Consider the following 12,588-nt stretch of genomic DNA (forward strand, 5'->3'; position numbering starts at 1 on the left):
ATCGGACAATACAATATCCCCTAGACAACGATAGAGCTTATTTTTTATTGATTATTATTATACCCACACTTTTAGATTTAGTATTGACGATGTATATTACCTGTATGTTTGCATTGATATTATTTTTGTGTATTTTTATCAATAAATACTGTTAAAAATAGTACCATCAGACTTCAACGGACCTCTCTATCTTTGCTGGTAAGTGACCCAGTTACGGGGTTCGTAACAGAGATCACTTTGTAGAGAGAGAGGCTAGTTAGTTGAGGAGACTCCTGATGAAGGGTTTCGGCCCGAAATGCTGTCACTACCTCTTCCCATAGATGCTGTCTCTGGCCTGCTGAGTTCTGCCAGATTTTGTTTTTTCTTTATTCACTTTGTAGAGATTTGTTTTCACTTTGACCTGAGAGTCTTTTTCTGTTGATCAGTGTCAAAAAAAGCCGAATTAAATCCACTGTGATTCAATGTTGTAAAACAATAAGACATGAAAACTTCTGGGGGGGGTAAATACTTTTTATAAGCACTTTATACTGCATCTCCTAGGAGCAAGGCACTCACTATGGCTGGGCTCTTCTCCACTTAGCTACAGATGGATGCATTTCTGGTCAGGCAGTCAATGTACAGCTGCAGCTGGCACCACTGAACCATGATCCCTGGTCAATTAGTCACCCCCACATCTGGAAATCACAAGGGTCCCTCTTCCTTCCCTCTCTCTCTCTCTCTCTATTCAACTATGTCCTAGCTTGATAAATCAAGTCAATGTTCTGCAAGTAATACACTTTACATTTCTAACTTTCAATACAAGTGTCAGGTCTGTTGGTAAGTACATTAGAAATTCACTTCCCTGCAATTTATCACAAAATCACACGATGTTTAAATCATTTCAAAGCATAACTTAGCAAACAGAAAAAAAGTCAATCAACAAAGAAAGTATTGCTTAAATTTCAGCATGTTAAACAGAAGAAGGAACATTATACACTCAGTGTACTCTTTTTTAGGTATTTCCTAATAAAGTGGCCACTGAGTGTACATACATGGTCTTCTGTTGCTGTAACCCATCCCTTCAAGGTTCGACATGTTGTGCACTCAGGGGTGCTCTTCAGCACACCACTGTTGTAACATGTGGGGTATTTGAGTTACTGTTGCCTACCTGTCAGCTTGAACCAGTCTGACCATTCTCTTTTGACCTCTCGTTAGCAAGGCATTTTCACCCACAAAACTGAACTCACTGGATGTTTTTTGTTTTTCTCACCATTCTCTGTAAATTCTAAAGACTGTTTTGCAAGCAATCTCAGGAGGTCAGCAGTTTCTGAGATACTCAAACCATCCCATCTGGCACCAACAATCATTCCATGGTCAAAGTCACTGAGAACACATTTCTTCCCCATTCTGATGTTTGGTCGAACAACAACTGAACCGAATGACCATTTCGCATGCGTTTATGCAACGAGTTGCTGCTACACAATTGACTAATTAGGTATTTGCATTAACAAGGTGTACCTCATTATGTGACCACAGAATGCAGATTAGAGGGTCTCTCTGTACCTCCCTCTGCAATTGGATCCTCGACTTCCTAACCGGAAGACCACAGTCTGTTCCTCCTCGCTGACGATCAACACTGGCACACCTCAGGGGTATGTGCTTAGCCCACTGCTCTACTCTCTGTATACACATGACTATGTGGCTAGGCATAGCTCAAATACCATCTATAAATTTGCTGACAATACATTTACTGTTGGTAGAAACTCGGGTGGTGACAAGAGAGCGTACAGGAGTGAGATATGCCAACTAGTGGAGTGGTGCCACAGCAACAACCTGGCATTCAATGTCAGTAAGACGAAAGAGCTGATTGTGGACTTCAGGAAGGACAACACATATCAATCTTCATAGAGGGATCAGAAGTGCAGAGAGTGAGCAGCTTCAAGTTCCTCAGTGTCAAGATCTCTGATCTAACCTGGTCCCAACATATCAATGTAGTTATAAAGAAGGCAAGACAGAGGCTATACTTCATTAGGAGTTTGAAGAGATTTGGCATGTAAACAAATACACTCAAAAACTTCTATAACTGTACTGTGGAGAGCATTCTGACAGGCTGCATCACTGTCTGGTATGGAGGGGCAACTGCACAGGACCAAAAGAAGCTGCATAAGGTTGTAAATCTAGTCAGCTCCATCTTGGATACTATCCTACAAAGTATCCAGGACATATTTAGGGTGCAGTGTCTCAGAAAGGCAGTGTCCATTACCTCCAGGACCCAGGGCATGCCCTTTTCTCACTGTTATCATTAGGTAGGAGATACAGAAGTCTGAAGGCACACAGTCAGCGATTCAGTAACAACTTCTTCCCCTCTGTCATCCAATTCTTAAATGGACATTGAAGTTTTGGGCACTACCTCACTTTTTTTAATATACAGTATAGCTGTTTTTGCACATTTTTAAAAATCTATTCAACATGTAATTTGATTTACTTGTTTATTTATTATGTTCTACTTTATTTATTATTTTCTTCTCTCTCTCTGCTAGATTACGTATTGCATTGAACTGCTGCTGCTAAGTGAACAAATTTCACATCACATGCTGGTGATAATAAAACTGATTCTGATTCTGAAGTGCAGAAGATTGGAATGTGACTAATGATTGTGTTTGTAAAACTGCCGTCATAGAGGCAGTCAATGTGGCTAAACACAGCACAGCTAAAATCTACTACAGTAACCCTGCAAAACTGGACACAGAATTAAAATCATACGTGGTCATGTGTGACTGGGATCAGACAGTGGCTGGGAAGCAAGTGAACCAAAGTATGCCCAGATATTATTTAGTTTAAAACCACAATGCATTTATATTTTCACAAATTTTACATTTCTTCTATAAACCACTGGCCTTAAACACCACGTTATCCTAAAACTGATTACCATGTCCTAACAGCACTGGTGACACGAAAGCACCTAACTTGTCGATGAATGTAATTAAAATATGATAAGTCAATAGAGCTGATAGTTGCAGGAATTCCTAAAGGGGGAAGCTTGCCAGGAAATCCACTCAGATTCTTAAGATTTAACACATGATGGATGCACATTTTCTTCCGTACTTCAATTTCATTAAGTGAATAAAATGCTCAAAAGGAGGGAGAGGGTGAAGGGAAAAAAATTACGATCATGCTCAGAGGCAGAAGCAGTTTTCCCTTTCAAAAATACTTCCTCAGTCTCTAAAAGTGGAAGATATTGACACTTGCAGGTTGGAAGGTTTTATATTGCAGTTTTTAGAAAGGAAAGTTCCAGGATAACTTTTGGCCCTTGTTAAAAATAATATGCAAAAGAAGTGAAGAATATGTGGGTTGGGGAGATCATTAGGAGGAAGAGAACAATAAAACTTGAAAACAAGCTGACACAGTCATCCAGTCCTGATGAAGGATCTCGGCCTGAAACGCCAACTGTTTATTCCCCTCCACAGATGCACTACTGTGGTGCCTACAATTTTAGCGTGCTTTAACATAGCGTGCTCAGTTTTGATATAAAATTAGAAAATGACTGATACCCAAACAATCTGAATCCAACACATGTCAAAGAAATTACCATTTTTCTATATGTAACTCCATTTTTGGAATTTACAATTTCAGATGGCCATAATGGCCAAGTCACTGTATATTTTTAAATACAGGTAAATAAATTTCTGAATCCTAAAGGGTTCAAGGAAAATGGGGAATGTGAATAAGGTATTGAGATAGGAGATCTATGACAATTGAAGAGCTGAATGGCCTATTTTCAATGTTTCTATGCAATTCATGTACTAATTTAGTAACTTAGTTTAGTCAGATTGACCCAGCTAAATGCGTTTTATCCAATTATGCACCCTGCCTGACTCAAACCAAATAAATTGCATCAGTTCATATTGGGCTTGATTCAAGTTCCTCGTACCCATATTGTAATGCTCGCCTCTGCTAATAAGGGTACCATACCTATTGATTTTAATTCAATTGGCACAATGGTATTTTACTATCTTAATAAAAGAACTGATTAACTAGGTAATTTCAAGGAATTTAAAATTTCTGTTTTCAGTAAAATGTTCAAATTTAATTTTTTTAAAACAGCTATTACTTCTTCATAGTGGGCTAATACTTTTTTTTAGCACACTTCCACATAAAGGACATTAATGGATTCAAGGACGTAAAAAGCAGCTTTCACTGCGGAAGATTCTATGTATGGGTTTATTGTTCTTGTTATGTTTGAGTGCACATGACTAAATTTATTCTGCTTAAAGATCTGTCTGAGATATATAAAAAATACTGGAAGTAGCACTTAAAGAGCTAGGCCCTCAGATTCACAAAACCATCCCACAGTAAGAAGCCTGTGTATTAATAATACAATAACTTTTATGCAAATATATTCACACAAAATAAGAAGCTGCAGAAAAACCATAAACATGTTAATTATAGAACATGCTATTAAACTGAATAAAATATTTAAACTATTTTCAAAAGTTGCTTTGTTTTAAATAGCTTTTTGATAACTCTTAATATTCTAATACTACAGAGAAGTTTAGATATTACACGGGCATATGCTCCAGGACTCGCACTACCTACTGGCTATATTGCTCAGTTCAAAGAAACTTTCAGGATTGATCCCAATGAATTATTTGTTTGTCAAGGGGGTCAAAAAAAATACAGAAGGTAAGCTGACATAATTGAATTTACATACTGACCAACCACAATCTAAATATGGAAGCAAGAGAACTTCTGTATGTCAAGTTTGATGAAATATAATTATCAAAGTACATCACCAGAACAAACGACTATAAAAGCTTGTAACCCATCCCCCATGCAAAGAAAAGGTTAAGAATTAATAAAGGTTGGTCATAAAAGCTGTGTGAAAATATACTATAAAATTTGCCTGGGTAACACTAATTGATTTACAAGGCTACAAGTTTATGCAGAATTTGTTGCAATTTTTAGGCAAGTGGGGAAAAAAGAATATACAATTTGTTTTCACCCAAATATAAAATAATTTCACTTCAAACTGAGTAAGAATCATTCTAACATGGAAATAAATGCAATCTCAACTGCTTTGTTTCTATACCCACTATTTTTTGTGAAAAATTTTGTTGCGCTTTGATCAGTGCCAGGGAAGTGCCTGTGAGAATATCTCCGGCGCCACAGTGCAAAGAGCACTGAATTATTCAGAGATGGAATGATGGACTTTCTTTACACCATTACACTCAGCAGCTCATTTCTACCAGAATTCTGTCGGTACTTAATGTAAATAAAGATGCGCAATAAAATAGAAGGAAAACTTACCTTGCTATCCTTCATTCCTGCTAGATGCTGAATTGCTCCTGAAATCCCAACAGCAATATAGAGCTCCTATAAAGTTTAAAAGAAAATATTACAAAATATAAAATAAACTGTCAGCTCTTACTCTATACTATAATTTATACTGTCAATTCTACATCATAGAATTGATTAAAACCATCCTAAATCAATATCCACCTGAATGTCTGGCCTGATTTTCTTCAACTCCAGTATTTATGGTTTTGTCAGCAGTAGTCCAGATCTTCAATTCCTTTTCCATAGGAGAAATTAAGGCCATTCAGTCCATCAAGTCTGCTCCATCATTCAATGATTTATTATTCCTTCTCAACCCCATTTTCCTGTTGTCCCCATAACCTTTGACACCTTTTGCTAATCAAAAACCTATTAACCTCTGATTTCATCATATCCAATTATCTTGGCCTTCACAGCCAATTGTAGCAATGAAATCTACAGGTGCACGACCCTTTACTAAGGCATGAGGCCCTATGTTTTGAACCAACCCTTTGGTCACTTAAACTAATGTCTCCTTATGTTGCCCAGTGTCAAATTTAGTTCTTTAGTATCCCTGTGAAGTGTTTTAGGATATTTTACTGTTAATAGATATTCACTCTAATTGCAAGTTGTTAAATGATTTCCTATCTTGTTGATCTGATTAAAAATGTTTTATATTATGTCAGTAATTTCATCATCAATAGTTAATGTACATCTCAGAAAGCTTGAATAGACACAAATGCTAAAAATAATTTATAAAATACGGTTCCTAGTTGGTCCATTTTCGGCAATAAAAACAAACATTGGTTTTAAAAAGTTGTGAAGTTTGAACTTGCACTGCCTTAGTCAACAAAATAAGATGATAGATATGATATAAAAGGTTTAGACACCACATAATGCCTGACCCCTTGGACTTTGAACATCAAAAATTGTTTTCAGATGACTATTAATGAAAAATTTCTACTGAGTATAGAAATCTGGTCCAAACATCATAAATCCAAACAACAAACAATTTCTACAAAATCTGCAAGATGTAATTGTATGTGAGTGTAGGAAAAACAGGGTTTCCTGGCTTAGCAGGCCTGATAAACCTCAAATCCATTTCTAAAATATAAAAACATACAACTGGAGTGCATTGGTTTGAAGTACTTGCTACCAGTAAGCAATTGAACTTGAACTAGTTTTTTGTCATTAGAAGTACACCTAACACTATTACAAACACAAGTTCTGCAGATGCTGGAAATCCTGAGCAATACACTCACAAACTGCTGGGGGAACTCAGCAAGTCAGGCAACAATCTATGGAGCGAAGTAAATCAACATTGGGCTGTTTATTCCCATCCATAGACACTGTCTGACTTGGTGAGTTCCTCCAGCATTTTGTGTGTGGTACACACACCACCAGATTTTTATTTCCTTTAAAAGAAGCAAAGAAACAAACTCCATTTTCTTTTTTAAAGTTATACTGAATCTGCTTCCACCACTTTCAAGCAGTCCATTCAAAACAATTACATGAGAAAAATATAGATTTTCCCCATCCTGCCTTGACTGCTGTCCATATAAACCAGATCATCTGGTCCACACTACCGAACACATTTAGAAGAAACATTTAGTCTACAAAGCACTGCTCCAGTGTTCAACTTATTCCACCCTATTTTTAGTGAATTTAAAATGAAACATGACATATGTTAATGAGTGGATTGTAATAATGAAGGCATCTAGCTGGAGACAACATGAAACAAAAATGAAATTAAAATTTGCATTAATGATTAAATACAGAAGGCTGAAAATTTTATTACAATTTGTAAAACTGTCTTTTTCAACTTAAAAAAAATTCCAAAACAATAAAATAAACAAAACAACAGGACCATGCTAAGTGCTTTTGTGCTTTTAAATTAAAAGTAAAATGCTTTGTAGTTGACAAGCAGATCTGTTCAATTGGAAAGAGCATTGTATTATCTGACCATCAACTATTGGGAATGCAGTTAACCATCACGAAACAACATAAAATATCATAGTACACAATTCTTAGGGCTTGTACAAGTATTCATTTTGTCTCAGACTCTCTGCTTGATGGTTTGGTATTCTCTATTCATCTGTCCCTAGACACTCACCCTGACCACTCTATTACATATCGATGTTCTGCATCCTTTCAAAAGCTTTTGTGTGCATGTCCATTATATAGAACTCATTTTATTCAGAAGTGCTGTGGCTCAAGCCCCATATTTGTGGTGTAATAACAAAAAATATCTGGCATCTGCTGAAAATACTCAGCAGGTCAGGTAGCATAAAGAGAGAGAGAAAACAAAAACTCAACTATTTTCATCAGTGTCAATATTTTTTTTCCAGAACTGCTGAATTATATCACACATTACATATTTTTGTGTAACGTAGACCATCATTCTGTCCACCGAATCCAAACTGGGTCCCAGCACAATTGTATTCATCCACCACATATTCATTCACATGTCCACCACCTCCATTTCTACCCACCTGCACACTAGAGGTTAACCAATTAACCTACCTTTGGGATATGGGAGGATATCCACACTGTCACAGGCAAATATACCACACAGGCGGCAGCCGAGGTCAGGACTGAGCCCATGTCATTGGTGCTGTGAGGCAGCAACACAGCTGGTCCTACCATAAACTGGTACCAGTTCATAATTGTCACATACAGATATACAGTGAAAAGCTTTTGTTTACCTGCCGTCAACATATTACTCCTTACATAACAACACTGAGGTAATAGAAAGAAAAATAAAATGCAGAATATAGTTACAAGTCCAGAGAGAGTGCAGTGCAGGTAGACAAGGGCTAAAATGAGGTAGATTAAGAGATCCATATGCCAAGACCATTCAAGGATCCTTCTATTTCTCTGTAATATATACGGGTGATTAAGAGTTCTCAGGCTTTTGTATCTTTTGCCCCACAGGAGGGGCTGAGAAAAGAGACTGATGGGCTTGGGAGTGGTCCTTAATTATGGTGGCTGCTTTGCTGAACCAGCAGGAAATATAGATATTATCAATGAAGTGGAGGCTGGTTCCCTGATGGACTAGGCTGTGTACATAACTTTATTCCTGATTTCAGTGGAGTTTGTGAATTTTATATGGTGCAGAGAGAGATAAACTTGATCTCAGCATCCCAAATTAGCAAGGCTAGGGTTAGACCATAAGACCATAAGAAATTGGAGCAGAATTAGGTCATCTGGCCCATCAAGTTTGCTCCACCATTCAATCATGGCTGGTCCTTTTTTTATCTCCTCCTCAACCCCAGTTTCCAGCCTTCTCCCCATAACCTTTGATGCCACGTCTAATCAAAAACCTATCAATCTCTGCCTTAAATACACCCAATGACTGGCCTCCACAGCTGCATGTGGCAACAAATTCCACCAATTCATCACCCTTTGGGTAAAGAAATTTCTCTGCATCTCTGTTTTCAAAGGGCGCCCCTCTATCCTGAGGCTGTGCTCTCTTGTCCTAGACTAGTCCACCATAGGAGACATCCTTTCCATATCTATTCAGTCTAGGCCCTTCAATATTCAAAAGGTTTCAATGAGATCCCTTCTGAATTCCAGTGAGTACAGATCCAGAGCATTCAAACATTCCTTGTGTTATAACCTTTTCATTCCTGGAATCATCCTTATGAACCTCCTCTGGACCATCTCCAATGCCAGCATATCCTTTCTAAGATGAGGGGCCCAAAACTGTTCACAATACTCAAGGTGAGGCCTCTCCAGTGCCTTTCAAAGCCTCAGCATCACATCCTTGGCAGGGGTGGGAAAGGAAGAAAGAGATACACATGCAAAGGGGGAGGTGGGGAGTGGGCAAGGCCAACTTCCCCAATGATACTCATACTCTGGAAATACCAAAAGCAAGAAACATAAGCCTGTGTAGTTGTGCCCCAGGAAGCATTTGGGACCTCGCTATAAAGATTATTTTTGATTTTTCTAGCACCTATTATAGGTAGAACAGGAGCTTTAGACCTCACACCACCAGGTTCAGGGAGAGTTATTATCCTACAACCATCAGGCTCCTGAATCAGCATGGATAACTTCACTCACCTCAACCTGTGGACTCACTTTCAAGAACTCTACAAATTCATGTTCTCAGTATCATTTATTTACTGTTTTATTGATTTCATGATCTGTCTTCTTTTGCACATTGGTTGCTCGTCAATCTTTGTTAATTATAGTTTTTCATAAATTCTATTGTTTCTTTTGTAATTTTCCAGTAAATGCCTGTCAAAAAATGAATTTCAAGGTAGTATATGGTGATATACACTCAGCGGCCATTTTATTAGGTAGCTCCTGTACCTAATAAAGTTGCCACTGTGTGAATATCCATGGTCTGCTGCAGTGGTCCATTCACTTCAAGGTTCAACATGTTGTGCTTTCAGAGATGCTTTTATGCACACTAATGTTGTGAAGAATGGTTATTTGAGTCACTGTTGCCTTCCTGTCAGCTTGAACCAAAAAGGCCTTAATCCTTTGATCTCTCTCATTAACAAGGTACTTTTGCTCACAGAATTGCTGCTCACTGGATGCTTTTCAAGTTTTGTAAACTCTAAGAGACTGCTGTGTGAAAATCCCAAGAGATCACCAATTTCTGAGATACTCAAACCATCCAGTCTGATACCAACAATCATTCCATGGTTAAAGCCACTTAGATCACATTTCTTCCCCATTCTGATATTTTTTCTGAACATCAAATGAACCTCTTGACCAGATATGTAGAGTTGTGTCCACATGATTGGCTGATTAGATATTTCCATTAATGAGCAGGTGTACAAGTGAACCCAATAAAGTGGCCACTGAGTGTATCTGCATGCAACAGTAAAGCTAACATACACACTGGGGGGCTCAATCTTCAGTTCCTGCTTTCTGCCAGATAGGAAGTCAAATGATCTCCACATGATCCAGAGGCCTCCATTGGTCAGAGTTGACCATGGATGTTGTATCCTAGCTGTCTACATTGTATACACAAGCCAAGGCAGTATAATTTGGAGAGCAAGCTGTCCATGCAACAGGCTTCCTCTGTCCACACAGCTACTGATTTCAAAGGAATGGCAGAGACCCATGCAGTTTAACACCAGCGGCATCGCAGGATTTGCCAGAACTCAATGTAGGAGTGCCAGCTCTGGAGTTTTCCTTGAGGTCTACTCCAAAGCCTTATAAGGGGAAGGCAGTGGCAGTTTAAAATCAGAGTTTTATTTCTCCTAGATGAGCTGCCAACCACAGCTAATAAGCTCCATCTGTCCAAAGTGACTGGTTTTAAGGTGCCAGTAAACTGCCTTTGCTCTCTTTCCTGTTAGTAGAAACAGTTTTGCTGGGCTTAGTAGCTAGGCCACACATGGAAGGCCAGGAGTTGGACTTGGTTGTCAGAAGCTATTTGAGATGCACACCATTGGGAGCATTTAAAAGGAAGAGCAAATTTATCCCCACTACATCCCCCACCCCTGCTATGACAACCTTAAGGACTACATCCAGATGTATTTGTAAAATAATGATGAAGGTCAGAAAGTGAAACAGATAGGGTTATAACCATTTGACTATGGTTCTAATAGGAAGAAGAGAGGAATACGACTTAAAGGCAGGGCTAAATTGAACTGTGATGCTCCCACAATGAAAGCTCATAGTCAAATAGCTTATTGCCTTGGTTCATTCTTAGGAGAGAGCCATCTCAGTGATTTGGCAGACAGTGCAAACAGGAATGTAGAGTGAGTACTTTTTTAGGAGCCATAGCAGATGAAATGAAAGTAATCTAAAAGGGGAAATAATATGATCTTCATGATACCGCCATCTCATAGACTTCTTATGTCATTAGGACATTTCAATAAATATCCATTTACAGTTTAATCAGCTTGATCCTACATAGGGACACAGATTTATTAAACACAGCCAAGGCCTCTTTAAAAGACAGACACAAAGGTTAACTATCCACATTTGTTTTAATTTGCAACTATCTAATCACAAATGCCTTAAATCCCACATGAACAAGACAATTTAAACTTAGGAGCAGATTATACTGCAAACCAGATACGTAATATATTGTTACAGGAAGATCAAATAAATTTTGTTAATCATTACTTTAGACTGCTGTGATTTAATTATACGATAGCACAGGGGTGCCTTAGGGGGCCTTCTAGCAACTTTACAAATGTACAGAGTTGCGAGGAGGGGTAGGGGGTAGTGGAAAGGTTGTGGTTACTACAATTTCAGTTCGATACTTTGCACATACGATTCAATGGTGAAAAAAAGGTCAGCTTGCTAGGCAGGAAAAAGAGATTATGAACCATGGAAGGACTGTGCATTTATCAAAGTTACCAGCCTATATTGTGAAACATTCTTCATTTGAGACAGTCTACCAAGCTGGCATACAAAAGGCAAGTGAGACAAAGGCTGCACAGAAACCCGTTTAGAATGTTCTGGAATCCTGAAAATCAAAACCTATTTTGTTTTGGCTTTGGATGCATTTGAAAACTTAGTGAAAGATGTATGGAGTGGGTGTAAGAGCACGAAAGAGAGCAAGGAAAAAGGAAGAGGGAGAATGAGAAGTGAGAAAATAAAGGAAGAGTGAAAATGAGAGGAAAAAGGGGAGAAAGGAGGAAAAGAGGAAAAATAAAAGGAAGTGAGAAGAAAAAAGAGGGAGAGTAAGGAAATAACAGAGAAGGTTCTCATCTCCTGAAGCATATATCATTGCATATTCAGAGATGGGAAGAACATAACTCATTTCTTGTTATTTCTATAGCTTGGCAAAACTGGTCACAATACCCATTCTGTTGAAAATGTTTTTCCACACTGTCATTGTAACTACAAACACTATGTTAAAAAAAGGTAAATGCAGTTCCTCCAGAATATTTTGTGTGTGTTGAAAGGGGTAATTCTGATGTTCCAGAATCATTGGCTTAATTTTATTTTATTAAAACAAATCACTAACTTGATCACTTTTGATTGAGCTAGTTATCTAGATGAGATGAGAGGTAATGTTGTAGCTATATAGGACCCTGGTCAGACCCCACTTGGAGTACTGTGCTTAGTTCAGGTCGCCACACTAAAGAAACAATGTGAAAGCCATAGAAAGGGTGCAGAGGAGATTTACAAAAATGTTGCCTGGATTGGGGAGAATGCCTTATGAGAATAGGTTGAGTGAACTCGGCCTTTTCTCCTTGGAGTGACGGAGGATAAGAGGTGACCTGATAGAGGTGTATAAGATGATCGTGTGGATAGACAGAGGCTTTTTCCCAGGGCTGAAATGGTTGCCACAAGAGGACACAGGTTTAAGGTGCTGGGGAGTAT

General features: G+C 38.3%; 1 protein-coding gene across 1 annotated transcript in view; it reads right to left on the bottom strand.

Moving 5' to 3' along the window:
• etfa (electron transfer flavoprotein subunit alpha) overlaps positions 1-12,588 on the bottom strand; it is a 78,735-nt gene that overhangs the window by 24,558 nt on the left and 41,589 nt on the right. The window contains exon 10 of the mRNA XM_059946643.1: positions 5,287-5,352. Within this exon, the coding sequence (XP_059802626.1) occupies positions 5,287-5,352 (66 nt within the window). The remainder of the gene's footprint in view (positions 1-5,286; positions 5,353-12,588) is intronic.

The sequence above is a fragment of the Hypanus sabinus genome, chromosome 21 (assembly GCF_030144855.1).
Source record: "Hypanus sabinus isolate sHypSab1 chromosome 21, sHypSab1.hap1, whole genome shotgun sequence".
Classification (NCBI taxonomy): Eukaryota; Metazoa; Chordata; class Chondrichthyes; order Myliobatiformes; family Dasyatidae; genus Hypanus; species Hypanus sabinus.